Genomic DNA, 23,055 nt, shown 5'->3' with positions numbered 1-23,055 from the left:
ACTAAAAATACAAAAATTAGTTGGGCGTGGTGGCAGGCACCTGTAATCCCAGCTACTCAGGAGGCTGAGGCAGAAGAATCACTGGAACCTGCTAGGTGGAGGTTACAGTGAGCTGAGATCGCGCCACTGCACTCCAGCCTAGGTGACAGAGTGAGACTCCATCTCAAAAAAAGGAGATACCATGTGAACACCAACCAAAGCTAAGTATACTTTATTTTTTTTCTTGTCTACATGCCATTCATATTTTAATGGCATCAAACAGTTAGGTTATGCTTACTAGCTTTTTAAACCAGAATATAAGGGAGCTATCTTTTAACTACTTAGATAATTCTTTTAAACATTTTGAATACCCTGAAACAACAGAGGAAATCTACTATTGTATAAGGCTATGTAATCAACAGTATAAATTTAAGTCCCAAATCCTGACATTTCTGCAATTAGATTTGAATTTCTATGATCATTTAATACCACCTTTCATTAATCTTTTTTTTTTTTTTTTTCCAAATAGTCTTGCTCTGTTGCTCAGGCTGGAGTGCAGTGGTACAACCTCAGCTCACTGCAGCCTCTGCCTCCTGGGTTCAAGTGATCCTCCTGCCTCAGCCTCCTGAGTAGCTGGGATTACAGGCATGCACCACCATGCCTGGCTAATTTTTATATTTTTGGTATAGACGGATTTTTGCCATGTTGGCCAGGCTGGTCTCAAACTCCTGACCTCAAGTGATCCACCTGACTTGGCCTCCTAAAGTGCTGAGATTACAGGTGTGAGCCACTGCACTTGACCTCATTAATCTTTTTAATCAATAATTACTTATCTAGTCTTTACTATGTGCCAGGTACCATTCTAGGCACTGTATAATATAAAGGTTAAAACAGCCCTAAGTTCGAATATCTGTTCTGACTCTGGGCGTCTCTGAGAAAGTTATATAACCTCACTTCTTCTCAGATTGCTCTCCTGTAAAATAGTACTTGAAGAATAGTCTCTACCCTACTCCAGAGGGTTGAGTTGTTGTGAGAATGAAGCACTTGAAATAGTGCCTGGTACCTGGTACGGTGTTAATGATAACTACTATTTCATTTCACTTCCTGTAAGTCATTTGCGAAAATAATGACTGCTCACTAGGGTAGTTAACCAGATTTAAGTCCTATGACACAAAAATAAAAGTATGCAATTTTAATAATGTGATAATTTCTAGGAGGAAGAATATTTTGTGGTGGGCCTTTGTGAGCTAATAATAGAAAAAAACACAAATAATAGCCATCATTTAGATAGCATTTACTATGTGTCAGGAACAGTTCTAAGAGCTTTAGAACTACTCTAAACCTCTAATTATGGTGGTGACATCAACATAAACACAAACTCCATCTATATTTTGGTAAAGGGTGTCATGGTATGGGAAGAGGGTCCTTGGTTTCTAGATCTAATGACCTACCTTGAGCATTTTCTCATCAAAAATTGGAGTCATGGCATAAGGCATGATGTAATTCTGAAGAGATTTAGAAGACAGAACAACTTTGCCTTCCATTAGTTGTTTTGCAAGTTTCTTCAAGGCTCTTGCTCTTCTGTGGATCTATGAGTTAGATAAAATATGAATTAGTTACTGAACAATCTCACCTTCAAACAGCTCCATTTTAGTATTGTATTCTCTTTTCATGAAAAGATTAAAGGAGTGGCCGGGCGCAGTGGCTCATGCCTGTAATCCCAGCACTTTGGGAGGCCGAGGTGGGCAGATCACCTGAGGTCAGGAGTTCGAGATCAGCCTGGCCAACATGGAGAAACCCCATCTCTACTAAAAATACAAAATTAGCTGGGCATGGTGGCACATGCCTGTAATCCCAGCTACTCGGGAGGATGAGGCAGGAGAATCCCTTGAACTCTGGAGGTGGAGGATACACTGAGCTGAGATCGCGCCATTGCACTCCAGACTGGGCAATAAGAGTGAAACTCCGCCTCAAAAAAAAAAAAAAAAAAAAAAAAAAAAAAGCACAGTCTATGTGTTACATGAGCAAACACCTGTGCCTTGATTTGCTTTCAGAGATAGAATCCATAGCATTTGTTTAACAGTGAACCCAAAGTATTTACACTTCTTAGGAAAAGGCAGAGAAAAGCGACACTATTATTAACTGTGGTTTGTGATACCACCAAAGAAATCAGAATCCAGGAAATGATCATCTTAATACAAATTTCAATGATGATCATAAAGGCTAAGGAAAGAGAAGCTTAAACCTTTTCGGAAAGTTAAAACACGTCTTGCCAAATGAGGCAGAACTGTTTGAAGTATTTCATAGGTAGGAAAAGCAGAATTGTCTTCTACCTGAATGTGCTTCATGTTCTCAAAGAAGTCCATTTCTGGATCATGGTAATGAGTAAGCTGTACCAAGTCTTTGAATTCCAGTTGGTTTGGAAAGGTTTGAATTAAACAGGAAAGTATCGTGGTATAATCCTGTTGAATACTCTGTAAATATGAAGTGAAGAAAAAAATATTTTATTTTAAAAAGAATTTGCTTCTGAGAGAATATGAGGAAACAGAAAAAGACATAAAATTTTAAAAAGTAAAATATTTCCACTGTTAAAAAAAAAAAAAAATCAGGATTGCTCGAGCCCAGGAGTTTGAGAACAGCCTGGACAACATGGTGAAATCCTATCTCTACAAAAAATACAAAAATCAGGCAGGTGCGGTGGTGCATTCCAGCCTGGGCAACAAAGTGAGCCCCTGTCTCAAAAGACAAACAAACAAACAAAAAACCTGACAGCTGTATTAGATCAAAAGTGACTGGTGGCCAGGCATGGTGGCTCACGCCTGTAATCCCAGCACTTTGGGAGGCCGAGTCGAGTGGATCACTTGAGGTCAGGAGCTCGAGACCAGCCTGGCCAGCATGGTGAAACCCCATGTCTACTAAAAATACAAAAATTAGCTGGGTGTGGTGGCGCGTGCCTCTAATCCCAGCTACTCTGGAGGCTGAGGCAGGAGAATCACTTGAATCCGGGAGGCAGAGCTTGCAGTGAGCCAAGATCACGCCACTGCAGTCCAGCCTGGGCAACAGAGCAAGACTCCATCTCAAAAAAAAAAAAAACAAAAACAGAAAAACGTGACTGCTCTCCTTTCTAGTGCCACTCCCATTAAAAGTCTAGTGACTATTTACTCAATCAAGTATTCTCATTAAATGCACTATGCCTTACTACTTTTCTATACAACAGTAGCAAATGTGGGAAAACAAAACAAAACACAGCCTCAGACAGTAGTGCCTAAAAGACAAAGTTACATACCTCTGTCTGGCTCTTCAGACCTTTCCTCAATTTCTCCAGGAGTGAACGGTGGATAATTTCTCTATAGTCTTTCTCTGTGACATTCAAGGCAGCTAGCTTTTTGATGATACTCATCAGGCACATGCTGGCATTATCACTTAAACTCATATCTCCTAACTGCAAAAAAAAAGAGAAAAAAAAACCCAAATTATTCTATAATAACTACAATATGGAATATTACTTCCCAGTACAAGCATCTACAAAATTCTGTCACCGTGCTTGTAAAAATGCCTACTAAGCAAGTTCCCACAAATACTTCATACCTAAGGGAGAACCAAATGTGGGGCTATGAGGAATATAATACTGTAAATGGCTGAAAAACCATGCTTCCCAAGAAGTGTCATTTAATTTCAGGGAGCACTATGAAATGTCCTTGTTAATTAGTTTTACCTCCCAAAGCAGGCAGTCTAAAAGGTTCACTAAAGCCAGTTTTCAATATTCAGTATCAGGTCATTACTGAAAATGACAGAATTGGCTGCTCCAGAAGCCAGTTTTCTTTCTTTTTTTTTTTTTTTTTTTTGAGACGGAGTCTCGCTGTGTCTCCCAGGCTGGAGTGCAGTGGCGTGATCTCGGCTCACTGCAAGCTCCGCCTCCCGGGTTCACGCCATTCTCCCGCCTCAGCCTCCCAAGTAGCTGAGACTACAGGCGCCCGCCACCACGCCCGGCTAGTTTTTTGTATTTTTAGTAGAGACGGGGTTTCACCATGTTAGCCAGGATAGTCTCGATCTCCTGACCTCGTGATCCACCCGCCTCGGCCTCCCAAAGTGCTGGGATTACAGGCTTGAGCCACCGCGCCCGGCCGCCAGTTTTCAATATTCAGTATCAGGTCATTACTGAAAATGACAGAATTGGCTGCTCTAGAGTTTGTGGTTTGAAGAATGTCAAAGTGAGTGTAGGGAAGGTCTCCTTGACTCAGCCAGCCAGGCAGTGACTTAGAATTTTTTGTGCTGAGTTTTGACATGATTATGAAGAATGAGCATAAAATGGGGAGATTATTTTTTCATATATTACATAATCCTTAATATTAGATGAATAACTATAAATGCCACAAAGAGATCACTGATGCCACTACACAGTTAACAATAATCAAAGGTTTCATTTTCTGCATTTTTGGATTTTAATTCAGTTCAGCAACATAGCACTTAATATAATCCAAACACTTTTTATTTCTCTTATAACTTCAATAAAAAAGGGATAATTTTCAATTAGTATAGTTACGTGTTTATAAATTGATGTAACTGATACACCATAAAATTCACCCTTTTAAAAAATTTACAATTTGGCTGGTTGTTGTGGCGCACACCTATAATCCCAGTACTTTGGAAGGCCAAGATGGGCAGATCACCTGAGGTCAGAAGTTCGAGACCAGCCTGGCCAACATGATGAAACTTTGTCTCTACTAAAATGCAAAAATTAGGTGGGTGTGGTGGCACGCCCATGTAATCCCAGCTACTACTCAGGAGGCTGAGGTGGGAGAATTGGTTGAACCCGGAGGCGGAGGCTGCAGTGAACCAAGATCACATCACTGTACTCCAGCCTGGCTGAGAACAAGATCCTGTCTCAAAAAAAAAAAAAAAAATGTACAATTCAATGGGTTTTAGTATATTCAGGAGGTTGTGTGATCATCACCACTAATTCCAGAACATTTTCATCACTCCCAAAAGAAACCCTATACCCATTAGAAATCACGCCCCATTCCTCCCTTTCTGCAGCCTTTAGTGACCTAATGTACTTCATCTCTATGGATTTCCCTATTCTAATACGTAACTTCTTGATTTTTTTCAAGATGCTTTCATATGTGTTATTTTATTCACAATATTTGCCTTTCCAATCGTAAGAATAAGTGTTTTGCCAGACAAAAGATTCTTCACATGACGAAATTTAATCCTAAAAACCTTTGTCCCCCCTCAAAAAACAAATTTAAAGATTAGGTCACTGTATTAGGCAGCTGTATTACCAGAACAATAAAAAATAATTTATGAATTTTGCTATAATAACCTACCTCTAGATTATAGAAACAATTATGCATAACTGGAATTAGGTAGTTAACATCCACAATTTGCATTTCTTTAATATAAGAGGTGATCGTCTGGAAAGTCTCAAAGCGAAGGTCAAAGTTGATATCATCAAGATGTCTTTGATCGAAGGCGTTAAGCTATAAGAAATGTCATTGAAATTATATAAATGAAGGTATGTAAATCTTAAGTAAACAAAAATGATAATACTTTTGAAGCCAAAGAGAACCCTTCTTTCTTACCTTGACAACATCAGTAATATATTTTAACCCACTCTCAAAATCAGAAAGAGTCTGAAAGGAAAGAAAACAGTGTATTACCTTAACTTTTCTGCCCTCCTCCCCTCAGTTCCCTGTCCCCACTCAAATTCGCATAAAAACATCACCCTGGCATGAAGAAAGCCCCTAATATGGTTTATAAGTCATAATTACATTTTTTTAAAAGGGTGATTTGGAGTAAAAATGAATAGTACAGACCTCGAAAACTGTACAAAGCAATTTTCTTGACAGTTTGTTCTTAATAACTGAGAAAAGTTTTGCTATAGGCTTGAGGAAGCTTGTAGGGTCCACACAATGCTTTAACAAGTTTTGTATTGTCACCAGAATATCGACCTCTGTATCCTTGAGAAGAAATGTTAAGAGAAGTCATATTTCAGTAAGTTATAAACTGGTCAAATTATACTTTAATATATCACAACATAGAAAACAATTACAAATAAGGTATGAAAGTAGTAATTGGAAAAATTATTTTATCATCTTTTAAAAGATTTTAGCATTTTAATTTAATGTAAAACCCTTAAGAATGTGTGAACCAGTTTCTTCCTTTAATTCTAATAAGCAATATATGTAGTTTTGAAACATAATTTCTTCTATTGTCTAATCAAAAAAGATACAAGAAAATGAGCTTGCTGAAGTACAGTAGTCCCTCAGTATCCAAGGGGGACTGGTTCCAGAACCCCAAAAAATACCAAACTCCAAGGATGTTTAAGTCCCTTATATAAAGTGGCATGGTATTTGCATATCACCCACACACCATTCTGTATGTTTTAAGTCACCTCTAGATTACTTATAATACCCAATACAATGTAAATGCTATGTAAATGGTTGTTTACATAGCATTTTTATATGTATACTCCATTGTATACTCCATTTTTAAACTTTGCATCATTTTTATTTTTATTTTATTTATTTATTCATTTTGAGGTGGAGTCTCTTTTGTCCATTCTGGAGTGCAGTGACATGATCTCGGCTCACCACAACCTCCACCTCCTGGGTTCAGGTGATTCTCCTGCTTAAGCTTCCTGAGTAGCTGGGAGTACAGGCACATGCCACCATGCCTGGCTAATTTTTGTATTTTTAGTAGAAACGGGGTTTCACTATATGGGCCAGGCTGGTCATGAACTCCTGACCTCGTGATCTGCCTGCCTTAGCCTCCCAAAGTGCGGGGATTACAGCCGTGAGCCACCACGCCCAGCTGGTTAAAATTTGCATCATTTTTATAATTACATTGTTATTTCTCCAAATATTTTCATGCAAGGTTGGATGAATCCACAGATGTGGAAATGTGAATACAGAGGGCCAATTGTATACACTTCTGGTTGTCCACAGATCTGTGGTCTTCTAAATTGAACAACTGTGTGGTGAGAAATGTTTAGTATCACTACTGAGTCTGACAAATGAGCATGAGCCACTGGAGGACTCTTAACTAAGACTGAACTGTGGTTTGCAAATCATACCAGAAACACTTAGCTGTGTCTGAATATTAAAAGTCTGATTTTTATTCCGTTTTGCCACTGTGATCTACAATTAAGATTATACAATGCGGCCGGGCACGGTGGCTCATGCCTGTAATCCCAGCACTTTGGGAGGCTGAGGCAGGCGGATCACCTGAGGTCAGGAGTTCGAGGCCAGCCTGGCCAACATAGTGAAACCCCGTCTCTACAAAACATACAAAAAAATTAGCTGGGGGTGGTGGTGGGCGCCTGTAGTCCCAGCTACTCGAGGCTGAGGCAGAAGAATTGCTTAAATCCAGGAGGCGGAGGTTGCAGTGAGCTAAGATTGTGCCATGGCACTCCAGCCTGGGACAACAAGAGTGAAACTCCATCTCAAAAAAAAAAAATTTACACAATGCACTTCTTGGGTTCCAGGCTTGTTAGAGAAAGAAAAACGCCTGAAATGAATCAGAAGCTAAACAAGGGAAACAAAGGGGCTAGTACTTTGTTATTGTTGTAGATGATGACGTCTCCACTTTCTTGCCTGCCTGCCCCCATTCCTAGCGTCTGTCCTAATCTTTTCCCTCTCATTTTAAAATTTTATTTATTTAATTAATTAATTTTTTTTTTTTGAGATGGATTTTCACTCTTGTTGCCCAGGCTGGAGTGCAATGGCGCAGTCTGGGCTCACAGCAACCTCCGCCTCCCGGGTTCAAGCAATTCTCCTGCCTCAGCCTCCCGAGTAGCTGGGATTACGGGCATGTGCCACCACATGTGCCACTGGCTAATTTTGAATTTTTAGTAGAGATGGGGTTTCTCCATGTTGGTCAGGCTGGTCTCGAACTCCCGACCTCAGGTGATCCACCCACCTGAGCCTCCCAAAGTGCTGGGATTACAGGCGTGAGCCACTCTGCCTGGCCTAATTTTTATATTTCTATAAAGTCTTTTAAGTTCCTTGGAACAAATGCATCACAAAATCTAGCCAGTAAAAGTGCTGCTCGCAAGTAAACCTAGAGATAAAGCGCTACTCTAAAGACAGAGTAAGTGTCCTACGAGTTTGTACCTCAGCAATATTGCCACGGTGGAGGAATGGAAGGAGAAGCGTAATGAGTAGAGAACTTTGTTCTTTGTCTTTCATAAACTTGCTGATCCTAAAGAAGGAAAAAACAAGTATGTAAGGACCATATACAGGAATATTTCTCTAAGAAGTTAAACTTTTTGTAGAAAAACATCAGTGACTAAAACACAGTTTTAGCATTCCAATACACAGCTAGCTTTTAAGGATGTGTGCATGTATAAAAAGTTTACCTCAGTTACTTAGCTGTGCTACTCTTACTCCTCTCCAACATCAAGCTCATGGCTACTATTCTATTTATTTTGCAATATCTGATTGTGTGGGTTACAGTGAACAGGTGAATAGGTGGGTTAGAGTGAACTCCAGTCCTGTAATCTGGCAATTAGTAATTGCTTTATTTTGCAAAGAAACAACATTTTTAAGTGCCAAGACTTAAGGGTTTATGTACAGTATTTCAATTTAACACCCACGATAGCCCTGCAATATAGGAATCGTCAGCCTCATTATGCCCAGAGAAAAACTGAAACTCAGAGAAACTGACGTCTCACAGCTAGAAAGAAGTACAGCAGGTCTTTCAAACTCTGGTCTTTCTGGTACCTAATCTCCTTTCATTATCTTTCTACTACCACATAGCCTAGGATGAAATTTAATGAGTGTATTTAGTATGATTTCCCATTCTGCATAACTTAGAAATACAACAGTATTTTAAAAAGCATTGCAAAGAAGTTTCTAGAAGATTCGAACAGATCACTTTTGGTTGATACTGTTTTAAATAACAGAAAAAATACATTTTCAACAACTAAGCCTTGTAATGGTCAACTTAAAATTAAGATAGAATTGTTTCTTGCATTCAGGTTTATCAACCTTTCCCTTTACCAAAATCACAACAGACTCCTAGGTCTATTGCCAAACAGATTCTTTAAAAACCCTTGTGAGATTTTCCTGACAAAAAACAGAACAATCTGCTCTTTCAAGTTAATTATTTTTATTATTACACTAAAGAGTAAAAAACCGTAATTCCACAAAACTCAAAATACACAAAGGCTAAACAAACAAATCTATTAGTCTACTTTAGGATTTTGAAAAATCTGTTCCCTTTAATTTTATTAAACAAAGATGCTATGAACGGTTTCTAGTAAGTATTCCAGCAGAGAAAGGGAATTCTGCATTAACTTAAAAGTAAAGGGGATTCAAAAATACTAAAAAACTTTTTAGCTCTGTATTGCCAGGTTCAAACACCTGAAAAACAAGGTAATTTTTAAAAATTTTATTTTATTTCATTTTCTGACAAAGTCTTACTCTGTCACCCAGGCTGGGGTGCAGTGGCACGATCTCGGCTCACTGCAACCTCCGCCTCCTGGGTTCAGGTGACTCTCCTGCCTCAGCCTCCCGAGTAGCTGGGATTACAGGTGTCCACCACCAGGCCCAGCTAACTTTTGTATTTTCAGCAGAGACAGGGTTTTGCCATGTTGGTCAGGCTGGTCTTGAACTCCTGACCTCAGGTGATCCACCCACCTCAGCCTCCCAAAGTGCTGGGATTACAGGCATGAGCCACCACGCCTGGCCAAGATAATAATTTTTTAAAAAGTTAAAACCAAGGATGGTAATGTTATCTTTTAAGTATCAACATATCACTTACTTTGAAAGAATGCCAAGCTCTTTACTGACTTGTGCTCTATTCTTTTTCTTTTTCACCTTTTCTGCACTTATTGTGGTTTTGCTGAGATACTGAAGAATTGCAGGCACATGAGGTAGAATTAATCTTCCTCCTATTGTGATAGACTCTGAAATAGATAATGATTAATGTTTTGATTTTAATAAACTCTCTTAAGGCATAACTGTACAAAATCTTCACGATGATAAGAAAAGCACTCAACCACTATGAACATTTAGTTAAATTTTGATTCTAAATAAACAACTTTCTTCTTACTCAAAATAGCTATATTACTAGTTAAATCAAGAACTTATTTAAGAGACCTTTGAGGCTTTATTTAAACCATTTTTTGGTAATAGTAAGGGAATTATTTGGGATAATATGGTAAGAAGAATGTAGAGACATGACAGTAGAAATCATTTTCATAATTTCCTGGAGGAGAGTTGAGACTTCTTGAAGAGTAAATAATCTATTCTTATAACTGCAAAGAAAATTCAGTTTATATAAATTAGTATTAGTTCCCAGAGAAAAGAAACTTATGAGCACATGCTCTCAAGTGAGTCAGATTATACTGATCTTTTTTCTCTTCTGAGGAAACAATGGCTACATCAGAAGTCTAAGAATTATCTGCTTTGTCATCATACATACCATCTATGTTTTCTGCTATGTCAGGGTATACACATCCAGTTACCAGCAAGTTCAAAACTGTTTCTGTGGGCTCGAAATCTGGAAGGTTAAGAAGGTCATCAACTATGTCCATTACAATAGTAGCTGTGGCATCAGAAAGATTCTTTGCTGAGAGAATTGCAAAAACATTGGTCAGGATATCACATTCTGGGTGCCCAGGCTTCTGTTTAGCCAGCAAAGGGAAATACCTGGAAGATAAAACATTGTAGTAATCATCTTATTCTCAATGTGTTCACTTCTAAAAACATGTCCATATGAATTTTCACCATGAGTTTAACAAATATATATGTGCATGTGTGTGTGTTTCCACATTAATAAGATTATTCAAAGGGGAATTACATTAAATCTAAAATTCGATGGATAATAGAAATTCTAAGTATTACATTACAAACATATTACTTAGGCACTTTACATATATTTCTCATTTCTCATAACCTTTCTATGTGGTAGTATCATTATTCCCACATTATGGATGAGAAAACAGATTTGTCCGAAGCCACTAAGCTAATAGTAGAGCTGAAATTTGAATCACAATCAAACTCCAATGTCTAAGCTCTTTCTAAAAGAGACTTACTGAAAACAGACTACTTTTCAATTATAAGCTTTCTAGAACGTGAATGTTTAAACACTCACATAAAACCCTATGTACTAGAACACAGGAGTTAGGAGTACAGACCAAACAAACGTTTATTGATCAGGATATGGAACACTCAAAATGTTGGGAGACAGGGATGAATCCATCCCCAATAATGAAAGACTCACATGAAAGTTATAAATGTCCTTCCTAATGCAAATGCACCAACAAGGGCAGAGGGACAAAGGCTTTCCAGCCAAGCGTAAACCAGCAGCTGATTCAGTCAGAAATGCAATCCTAACAATTACTAGGAAGGTCAAACAGAAACAGTTCAGATAGTTTGCCTTTTTCAATTCATCATCACTGGGGTCAGGGGGCGGGAAGAGCTTGAGCTCTTTAACATACTTAGCATTGACAAACTGACAGAAAAGTTCTAAGAGGTTATATTCATACATCTTTCTGTCCAACAAATATTGTGCATAGTAAGGGCAGGCTCTACACAAGGCACTTTATATTATATATTATCACCTCTATTATCAATGAAGTGGGTCTTCACCAATAAATGGGTATTATACCCATTTTACAGGTGATGAAACTGAGGCTCAGAGGCCAACTTGACCAAAAGAACGCACAGTGGTGCTAGGATTTGAAGCTAGGTTAGTGTGACTTCAGAGACTGTGCTCTTAATCACTATGTTGTTTTGTTGTCTTAAACTTTTTCCAGCAGAAAAGGGAAGAGAACTGCTTTCAACTGCAGGTAAAGTCCTAGCAAGAGCCCATTCGGATACAATGCAACTTCCCAGCGACCAAACTGTTTTCCCTTGACCAACGTAACTTGCTGCCACAGTACAATGAGCATGCTACATGCTAACGTGCATGGCTCAATCAGCAATTCCAATCACTCAAACAACATGCAATGATCATCAACTACACATGGATGAAGATGTGTAACCCTCTTTGCCCTGAAGGAGCTGTGGATAATAAGTTATGAAGACAGATGAATACAACAAAGGCAGTATGTGATGACAGGGCCTTACAGAGCTGGAAGGAGCATGCAGAAGAAGAGACTGTGTGCTATGCTGGGGCTGCAGTGACTAGAACCAGAGCAGCTAAGAAAGGGGTCTGGGACAGTCCCGGTTTACACTGGCTGTTTTGACTTATTTATTACATCTCTTTTCATCCTCAGGAGTTTTTCAATGTGGACAAAAAAGTATATGCTCACCCTAGTTAGTAAGTTTTTGCTGCCCTGAGTTCACCTAATTTCTGAGAAAATTTAAACTTACTTATAAGCTAGTAAAATGCTAGACTTCTCTATAGATGAAAAATCTGTTTTAATTTCTCATTGACACTATGTAAACAGGAACTACACTTCAAAATCTTTTTTTTTTTATTAAAAGGTAACATTCCCATTGAAGGGGTTCTGAAATATTCATTCGTTAATTCTTCCACACACAACGTCATATGCATATCTATTGCTATGTGGATTCCAAGGGAAGTCAACAATTTTAGAGATTTCTTTCAGGTAAGTTTTAAGTATAAAAGGAAAAAGAGGTTCTCTTCCATTGCTATGTGGCTTCTATTTACCCAACCAAAACATGAGAAATTGCAGAAAAGAATGAAGTGGATCCAACAATGTGGCTCAATACCTTGAATAAGGCCCCAATGAATATGAAAATGAATCTCTATTGTAAAGTCTTCCTGGATGAAAGTCCTTCATGCCTTATTTGCATGGAAATGACAAAACTACATACAACATTTCTCAAGTATGCCTATGAAGTGTCCCTTACAAATGTCCAATGATAAAGATATAAAATTGCTGTGTCAAATTGGGGAATAAATGTAGACAACGTACTATTAGTAAAATAGACAAGTTTTCCTGAGGAAGACAATGTCAAGGTTTTTGGTTTGTTTTTGAAGACTAATAACATGAAGAAATGTTCATGACATAAAGATACACGAAAAAAACAAAATCAAAAGCCAGTTATACAGTATGATTCCAATCTTGTAAAAACCAAGACTATGATTTTAACATCACTGAATCAATAATAAAACCTTTTCTGACCATGAGAGCTGAATGTACATTTAGATGGAGTTTCACAAAGAAGGCAATCGTCTAGAAAATCTAGAAAGCTTGTGAGGTTTTCCTGATTTTCAGTGGGAACTGGGAAAAACACATAGAATGCCAATTACAAGTCAGCATTTATTTTTAAGCAAGCATGCAGAAAATGATAATATTTATGTGATGATATAACTATCTGGTGTGTTTCACATTGTTTCTCCCTATGCCAGGCCAAATCAAACTGCTGACATAATTATTACATATATTAGAAGAACATCTCTATCAACTCTAATACTTAAAATTTTCAAGTTTTAATCAAACTGTAAAAATTACCAAAAAAGTATTAGTTTTAGCTGTAATACATACTCTAAAATTTTCTTTACTTTGTAAGATGTTATTTTACCTATTTTTACTTTTTAATTATTATAAAAAATTCAAACAGTCCAAAAGATGTATTATGAAAACTCTCCTCTCCCTGCTTTGTTCCACCCAAACCTCCATGTGCTATGGCCACATTGTTAATAGTTCTCATATGTCCTTCTGGACAGTTTCTATTTCATTTCATATTTATATACACAGACACATACCTTCCTGCATCACACTATATATATTGTCTAGCAATTTATCTTTTTATCTTTTTTTTTTTTGAGACAGGGTCTCGCTTTCTCCCAGGCTGGAATGCAGTGGCATGATCATGGCTCATTGTAGCCTCGACTTTGTGGGCTCAAGTGATGCTCCCACCTCAGCCTCCAAGTAGCTGGAACTACAGCAATGTGCCACATGCCCAGCCAATTTTTTGATTTTCAGTAAAGACAAGACCTCACTACGTTGTCCATACTGGTCTCGAACTCCTGAGGTCAAGCAATCCTGCTTCTGCCTCCCAAAGTGCTGGGATTACAGGCGTGAGCCACCATGCATGGCTATATTTTTCTTTAAACTATGTATTTTCATATCTTTCCTTGCTTTTACTCAGCTGCCTCATTCTCTTTAACTGTATCAAAAGTAGTTCACTGTATGGAAAGACCATAAATTACATTATTAGTTCCCTGGACTGCTTTAACCAGATTTGTCTAAAACATTGCCCCTTTTAAAGAAGGAAAAAAGAAAGGTTATACCTTGCGTTTCTGCTCCAGATACTGATCAGTTTCAGCAGAGGAGTAGGAGAATATTGACTCTCAGATCCAAGCCTGCTGATCTAGGAGACAAAGTAAAAAACAGAATACCAAATACATATACCAAATTATAGAAAAACCACAAATAACAAGCACAGAAATCACAGCAGAGGATGAAAAAGACAAGGGACAGAGATTAACATCCAAATGACAGAATAAGAAAAAGTATAAAGAGATCCAAAAGAACATATACACAGGAAAAATGGCAAAGGTGATGCATGGAAGTACTAGACACTAGAAAATAAATGGTATTTTAAGTTTCAGAGTGTTGAAAATGACTGGGACCTCCAACACTTAGAAACATTTCCTAAAATCAAATCTCTCCTTCAGTCTACACCTATACCAGTTATCATCACCAAGGGATTACAACCAGAGAAATCAAAATAGGAAGTCTGTAATAGAAACACCTGTGTGTTTTCCCTCACGCTTGTCAAAAGCCAGAGGCAATGCTATGTGAGGTGCTATAAAAATCATGTTACAGGCCGGGCGCAGTGGCTCACGCCTGTAATCCCAGCACTTTGGGAGGCCGAGGCAGGTGGATCACCTAAGGTCAGGAGTTCAAGACCAGCCTGGCCAACAAGGCGAAACTCCATCTCTACTAAAAATACAAAAATTAGCTGGGCATCGTGGTGCATGCCTGTAATTCCAGCTACCTGGCAGGCTGAGGCAGGAGAATCTCTTTCTTGAACTCAGGAGGCAGAGGTTGCAGTAAGCGAGACTCTGTCTCAAAAAAAAAGTTATGTTACAGTTGCTAAAGAGACACATTCATATTCAGTTGAGCCTTAAGTATAAATGCTATGGTGTAGCAGAAACTAACTCTTGAGTTTTAGGTGGTAGTGAAGGCAAAGAAAAGTGTTCTAAAAACTTCCAGAAAGAAGGGCTCGATGTAAAAGAAAAGACCCAGGTAAGCATTCATGTCTGGGTGGTAGCTATGTTGGTGAGTTAGTAATAAAGGAAAAAGCAGAAGGCATACAGGCAGATGTAGAAATCGAGATTTACCTGGGGCCAAACTGCACCATGAAACACAGCATCAATTTCTTCTGTTCTAAACTGGTATGATTCCCAGTCCAAAAAGATATCAGTTACCATTTTGATTCCAAGACGTCTTAAATTTTTCAATGGATTAATAAATCTCAGCTGTATCTGTAAAACAAAGATCTTCTGTTTAAAAAATACATATATATCATTTTTATCCCTGATTCCTCAGAGAGGCACTCTTACTCAGGTGGCTAAGAATTAAACTGGAAATCCTATTACTAAATCTGTTGACTTGATTTATATGGGAACACCAACCAAGCAAATTGTCTTACTTTTCTCATTGAACAAGAAAAGAAAGCAGAGTCTTAAAACAATATCACTGCCTAGTAGTCACACTAGTTATCCTTAAGAAAAAACATTATTACAACTGGAATAGTTGTTTTGTAGTCTATACTGTTTTACTGTTTTATTCAAGTAAAATCCTGATTTCTTCCCACGAATAGAGAATTCTAAACAAAGCAAAAATTTTTTTTTTCTTGGGGAAAAATTAAATCTTCATTTCAAATGAAAGTCATTTTTCTATGTATTTTCATACTTACTATTTTACTTTTTATAAGACTAGAAGTTATAAATTATTCTTGTTAAAATTAGCCTAGGGGACTAGTTGAGGAATTTGTGACTTTTCCATACAGTGAAATACTTTGTACAGCAAGAGGATGAGGTGACTGAATCAAGGGATAGGAAGATTTCAGCATACATAGTTCAAAGAAAAATGCAATTTAGAAAGAAATATGATTTGTCTGTTTAGAGGCATAGAGGCTGGAATGAGTGTGAAGTAAAAGCAAACCTTTAAAATAACGAACATTGCTACTTCCACTGGCATCTCCTTCCCTGTGAGTTATACAATCACAAATTCACAGCCAATTTGTTCAGGCTCAGAATAGGACAATTTATTGAGTCCCTACTAATGGCTCCAGTGGCATGCCAGCCACGGTCGTGACCTCAATTCAACTGAAAATCTTATTAAAGGCAAATTTATTGAATGTATGTAAGAGACTGAAAATGCCAAAGACATTTCTTTTTTCTTTCTTTCTTTTTTTTTTTTTTTGAGATGCAGTTTCACTCTTGTTGCCCAGAATGAACTGCAATGACACAATCTGGGATCACTGCAACCTACGCCTCCTGGGTTCAAGTGATTCTCCTGCCTCAGCCTCCCGAGTAGCAGGGATTACAGGCATGTGCCGCTATGCCCGGCTCATTTTGTATTTCTGGTAGAGACAGGGTTTCTCCATGTTGGTCAGGCTGGTCTCGAACTTCCCATCTCAGGTGATCCACCAGTCTCGACCTCCCAAAGTGCTCGGACTGCAGGCGTGAGCCACTGCACCTGGCCCAAAGATATTTCAGTAGGAGGAATTACTACAAATTTCAGGACAGAGCTTCATGGAATAGGCAGATTTCTACTGGGTACTAAAGAATGAAGAGCTTTAGGCCAAGCAGAGGAGAGACAAGGGCCTCAGAGGGATTTTGCCCTAGCACAGAAAGTTTAAAAAAAAAAAAAAGGGAGAAGATTCAACCCCTGCTCGTTTTCCCACTTGATTAGGAAACTGTGGGCTCTAGACATAAAAGTGATAATTTATTTTTATATATCACCTTAATTACCTACGTTAAAACCTAAAAGTCACCTTGCAATTTATAAAGACAACACAAATGCTCTCATACAGTGAATATCAAGTCTTACGGCCAAGATAACATGAAGAAAACTAATAGGAAAATTATGTATCATGAAAATCTGATAATCTGACCAACAGAAGTATTTGAATCTGATATAGCACATTTTAAATTCAAGTAAATATGAACAAGGATGTCATTAGTTTGCTGAGCAAGCCTGAGGAATCACGGTATCTCACATATGGTCTACTTTTAGCTCATTATCTTATTATACAAGTCACAAAGGAATTGACAGTAAGCAAGCACAGGTGATGTAGTTACAAGTCATTCTGCTCTGCTTCAACTAGCAATATTTTTATCAGCTGCATCAAGTTTAGTGAAAGATAAAAATCATCCCTGATATTTGAAAAAAACATGGTATCTGGAGGAAATATGAAGCTCACAACTGCAAACATGGTATCAAATAGACACTCCCCACCCGTCTCCCATTCCCACCAACCACCCTTCCCATCGGGTACAATCTGCATGTTCTATTCATTTCTGTAACTAAAGCGCCAGCTGCCCAATTTACTCAATAATTGTTGAATAAACTAGAGAAAAACCCTGAAAATGAGCAATCATACACTTTAATTCCTAGAGGAACAGTCAATATGATTGAGTTTGTGTGTGTTTACAAGTTACATTGTTGCTTAAATGTAAAAAAAAAAAACCCCAAAACCAACAATTTTCAAGTATCTTTCAATGCCGATCAATGCCCTGAAGGAAAGACACAAAAAAGTAAATATATAACTGAGCTGAAGCACATAAATGTAGAACATTAACTCACTTAAGCAAAACTACTGTGCAATAACTCACTAAGGAATTCCTCAGATGGGTCCAAGAATTTCAAAGGAAAATATAAGAAAGCTCATATCTGTCAACAAGCTTAAAATCTCATTAACTAATGAACTGTGATATTGCATAAATGATCCTTCGAGTTACTGATTATTGACTTGGGAGGGAGGCTGTATTACTAAGTAACTTCTAAGTTAACCAAAAATGTGAAGGCACTACACAGGCAAACCTTTCAAAATTTAATATATTCATATACAGATAAAGTCACTATCACTTGCTACAAGGCATAAACAGGTTCTCACTTAATTCTTCCCGTGGCCCTTATTATGCTCTCATTTAACAGAGAAAGAACTTTCTAAGACCTCTTTTCTGCTTCCATTCTTGGCCTCCCATAGTCCCTTTTCCACAAAGCCACCAAAGCAGTATTTTTAAAACACTACACAGTCCTTATCACTCACCTGCTTCGAGCCTCTCAGCAGTTTCCATTATCTTTAGAAGTAAATTCACCCCCTCGTCATAGCCTACAAGGTCCTACAGAGCCCATACGACCTACCTCTTCATCCTCACCTTACATGACTCTTCCTGCTCCTGGTGCTCTAGCCACCACAGCCTTGTCTATTCTTACAACATGTCAAGACCATTCCCAACCAGGGATTTTGCACTAGTCATTTTCTTTGCCTGAAATGTTTTTCTCATGGTGAGGTGTAAGCTCAAAGAGCACCTTTTTATAGAGGACCCTCACCATCCTAGTAAATGAAGCACCTATCCACCCCCACACTAGTCACTTTCTATAATATTTCCTCATCTTACATTAAATTTTGCACATCTTCCATGTCTCTCCTTAACATGCTCATGATTTCTTCTACTTTCTCTAATATATGGAGTGTTTTTATAATAGCTATTTTAATGTCCTTGTCTAATTTTTTTTTTTTTTTTTTTTAGAGGCAGAGTCTCACTCTGTTGCCCATGATGGAATGCAGTGGTTTGATCTTGGCCTACTACAGCCTCAATTCCCTGGGATCAAGTGATCCTCTCACCTTAGCTTCCTGAGTACAGGTGTGTGCTACTGAGCCTGGTTAATTTTTTACTTTTTGCAAAAATAGGGTCTTGCTATGTTGTCCAGGCTGGTCTCAAACTCCTGGCCTCCAGTGATCCTCCCACCCTGGCTTCCCAAAGTGGTGGCATCAACCTCCTTGTCTAATTCTATTATCTGTGTCATTTCTGGATCTGCTTCTATTGATTGCCCTTTATCTTCATTATGGGTAAAATTTTCCTCCTACTTTGTATGCCTGGTAATGTCTGACTGCATGTCAGACATTGTGAAATTTATTTTCACTTAATCATTTAAAATTTTGGGCTTTGTTCTGGGATCAAACTTGAAAAATGTTTGACCTTTTAAAGTGAGCCCACAGCAGCCTCTATTCTAGTGCTAATTTGGATCCATGACTGAGGCAACATCTTCCAAAGACTCTCCCCCGGTGTATTGTGTATTACGGGATTTCTACTGTGGCTGTTGGGGATGTAGGCTATTTCCAGTCCTGTGTTAGTCTGAGGACTGTTTTGCCTGCTCCTTTATAGTGGTTTTGCACTTCCAACCAAGATGGAGTAAAAGGGACTGGATTTACCCTCCTCTCTTAAGCAACTAAGGAAGTAAACAAAATATATAAACAATAATTTTCAGACGTTGGACATCAGGCAGCAGAGAACAGTGATCCCTGAGAGGCGGAAAGCAAAGGAAATGAGCCTTGTGATTTCCCTAGCTTACTGCCTGGAGAGTTTTCAGGCCTCAGTGCAGGAAGCAAGAGCCCAGGCAGAGTCCACTGACCCCAAGATAAAGAGACAGAGCTGGGCAACTTGGGGAGGCAAAGGCAGCTAGAACTCACAGGGCAGAGTACTGACAGGTGAGAGTTACACCGAGAATGAGCCTCAGGACCCTGCAGAAGGGTCTCCTCATTTTATTTTCCTTCCAGAATGTACTTGCCTCTGACATTATTTTAATTATGTGTATATTTATTTATTTATTTATTCATTCATTCTTTTTCTCCCCATATACTGAGTCCTCACATGTCTCACTCCTTCCCTGGAACAATGTCTGGCACACAGTAGGTGCTCAATAAGTACTTAATGAACAAATAAAAGAACATAAATGTCTGTGTGCTTTGCTGACTATTCCCAGTGCTTAGTACAGTACCTGACACATAGTAGAGGCTCAATTAATATTTACTGAAGAAATGAATGAAAGAACGAGAAAAACAAAATGTGACTACCAAAATGGAAGAAGTGTTCTAAATCTCTGCATCTTGGTTATCAGAGAATATAATTTCATTGCTAAAACAGATTCACATCCATGCATAGCCCAAACCAGCAGCCTAAAATTTTGGCAGTCAATTTTCACTTATCATGATCATATTTGACAGGCAGTTCACTGGGCATATCTAGAAATCAAATGAAATAAATTTTGGCCAAATTAAAACTGTGCCTATTTGGAATTAACTGAGAGTCAACAGCAGAAATCTGAGTCTGGAGCTCTACTTCAAGTTGCATTTTCTCCCAGAAGCCTTCAGTCCATAAGATATTATGAGGCCGGGCACGGTGGCTCATGCCTGTAATTCCAGCACTTTTGGAGGCCGAGGTGGGCGGATCACCTGAGGTCAGGAGTTTGAGACCAGCCTGGCCAACATGGTGAAACCCTGTCTCTACTAAAAATACAAAAATGAGTCGGGCGTGGTGGCGGGCGCCTGTACTCCCAGCTAAGGACTGCTCAGGAAGCTGAGGCAGGAGAATCACTTGAACCTGGGAGGCGGAAGTTGCAGTGAGCCGGGATCATGCCACTGCACTCCAGCCTGGGCAACAGAGTGAGACTCTGTCTCAAAAAAAAAAAAAAGATTATGGACTATTTCCCTAAACTCCAAAGAGTTCACTCATGTCCACGGATCTATTTCAACAGAACATAAATTGTCTTGAATATAATTAGAACACACTTCCTGAGCACCTTTTGGCAGTTGGCCAGCTGGTTTGTTTTGCCCCATCTTACTATTTATATTTACTCAAAACACTGCACTTATTGTAGGTAAGCATCTCTACTTTTTAAAGACTTCCACGCAACTCTCAAAATAACAGTGCTGATGGTAACAGTGGTCTATTCATTTTCCAGCCATCCTGGAGAAATGAGAGTTGGAAGATACCTTATACTTCTAGGCTCTTAGAATTAAAATCTAAGAAATATCAGCTCAAGCATTTGACTTGGATTCCTAAGAAACAGAGAACTAACCCACTCACTACGAATCCATCTCTTTTTAAAATATACACTTGATATAATTTGCATTTTCTGGTCATAAGTAAATATTTATAACAGCAAAGAGTCCCACTACGTGGAAGACTGTTTTAAGAAGATACTTTCAAAGGGTTGTATAAGGATTGAACTTGGGAGAGTGTTAGTAAATCAGGCCCAACTCAATGCCCAAGACAACATAGACACCCATGAGCCCAAGAAGAAAGCATCTATAGCGAATCTCTCACCTTTTCTCGTTGGTCAAGGATGTGTGATATGGTTGCCGTCATACAGAGCAGTATCTGCAAAATCTTTGGCAGGTATGCGCTGATCAGATGATTAATGTTTTTCAATACTATCTCAAGGCTGTTTAAGATACCATGCTGACGACCTAAAGGAAGAACTTCAGACAAATCCAAGTCTTCTACTGCTTGAATGACTGCAGAATGGCACTCACCTAGTGAAACAAAGAGGAGAGGTCATGTAAGGTAACATATTAGTTTGTTACTATTTATAATTGTAGTTTTATTTCCATTTCCCTTAATAATACAGTATTTTCTACTGTCATAATTTATAGATAACAATGCACTTTTCTTCTATATTATCTCCTTTTGGTTCTTACCAAATATTCAATGAGCCACATAAGACAGGTTTAACTACCCCCATTTTAGAGAAGAAGAGACTAAGGAATAAGAGGGTAACAAATCTGCAACAGAACTAAGTCTCTAAGCCTAATTCTCATCCAACTTATTTACACTATCCCTCAAAACCTGAGTTATGAATTAAGTTTCTTATTCCATCTGGCAATTTTTTTTTTTTTTTTTTTTTTTCTTGAGACAGAGTCTCAGTTTGCCATCCAGGCTGGAGTGCAGTGGCGCGATCTCGGCTCACTGCAACCTCCACCTCCCAGGTCCAAGCCAGTTCTCCTGCCTCAGCCTCCCGAGTAGCTGGGATTACAGGCACCCACCACCACACCCAGCTGGTTTTTGTATTTTTAGTAGAGTTGGAGTTTCACCATGTTGGCCAGGCTGGTCTCGAATTCCTGACCTCAGGTGATCCACCCACCTCAGCCTCCCAGCCTCCCAAAGTGCTGGGATTATAGGCATGAGTCACCGCACCCGGCCCTCCATCTGGTAACTTTCTATACACTTTTCTTACTCTCCGTTTCACTCAGCTCTGCTGAGTTTGGCAGTTTCACTAAAAGTACCTTTCTGTATTACAAGTTCCTTGAAGGCTGAGAATCAAGTTTTATTTCTCTTATAGCCCCTGGTTAATAAATAAAATCAGAGTCCCTTATAAACAGCTGCTGCCATATTAATTTCAAAACTTACTAAAAAGATACAAATTGTTATTGCTTGACCTTTACTCCAAACCATCTGATATGAGGTCATGAGCTTATGGATTCATACACCCAAATGGGCCATCCATAAGAGTAGCATCTATACCTATCCTCCTACAATGGGAGTTATACATTGAATGGAAACTTTTTTTTGGCATTCATCAGAGCCAACCTCCTTTACAGGGCAATATTATACTGAATGAAAAACCTGTTAACAGCTGAACTATTATCATAGAAAAAATACAAAAACAAATGCAACAGAATACCCTATAAATAATTTTCTATGTTGGCCTCAAGCAAAGCAATTTGGGGACTGGAACAGAGCTTTCATAACCAGAAAGGTCTGAGTTCGAATCCCAACTCTACCACTTTTCATCTGAGTTACCACGGGTGAAATACCTTTCTAAACCTAAGTTTCCTCATGTGTAACACGGGGACAGTCAAGTAATGACAGCTCATGTGGTTGGTTGTCTGAAGGATCAACTGAGTTATAAGTAAATGAGTCTGTCATAATGTCTGGCATAAAGTAAGTACTCAAAATGATGTTAGTCATTACTGTTATTAATAATTACTGACATTCCATACCAAAGAACATAGCACAGAGCACTCTAGCTCAATGTATACACGATTACATCCATTTCATCTCAACTACGAGGTTGAGGGCAGAGATTGTACTTTTCTATTTTTAACTTAACAGAGTGTCCAGGGCACAGGA

At 38.6% G+C, this 23,055-nt stretch overlaps 1 protein-coding gene across 1 annotated transcript in view; it reads right to left on the bottom strand.

Moving 5' to 3' along the window:
• The window catches only part of UTP20 (UTP20 small subunit processome component), a 108,872-nt gene that overhangs the window by 37,999 nt on the left and 47,818 nt on the right, over positions 1-23,055 (bottom strand). Inside the window, exons 27-38 of the mRNA XM_050750205.1 lie at positions 21,250-21,458; positions 15,250-15,393; positions 14,194-14,273; positions 10,408-10,634; positions 9,745-9,889; positions 8,094-8,181; positions 5,796-5,939; positions 5,562-5,612; positions 5,307-5,459; positions 3,266-3,421; positions 2,313-2,453; positions 1,431-1,568 (exon numbers count right to left, since the gene is read on the bottom strand). Of these exons, the coding sequence (XP_050606162.1) occupies positions 1,431-1,568; positions 2,313-2,453; positions 3,266-3,421; positions 5,307-5,459; positions 5,562-5,612; positions 5,796-5,939; positions 8,094-8,181; positions 9,745-9,889; positions 10,408-10,634; positions 14,194-14,273; positions 15,250-15,393; positions 21,250-21,458 (1,676 nt within the window). The remainder of the gene's footprint in view (positions 1-1,430; positions 1,569-2,312; positions 2,454-3,265; positions 3,422-5,306; positions 5,460-5,561; positions 5,613-5,795; positions 5,940-8,093; positions 8,182-9,744; positions 9,890-10,407; positions 10,635-14,193; positions 14,274-15,249; positions 15,394-21,249; positions 21,459-23,055) is intronic.

This window comes from Macaca thibetana, chromosome 11 (genome assembly GCF_024542745.1).
Source record: "Macaca thibetana thibetana isolate TM-01 chromosome 11, ASM2454274v1, whole genome shotgun sequence".
Lineage (NCBI taxonomy): Eukaryota > Metazoa > Chordata > Mammalia > Primates > Cercopithecidae > Macaca > Macaca thibetana.
The sequence above is the reverse complement of the archived record's forward strand: the minus strand, read 5'-3'. Positions and strand labels throughout refer to the sequence as shown.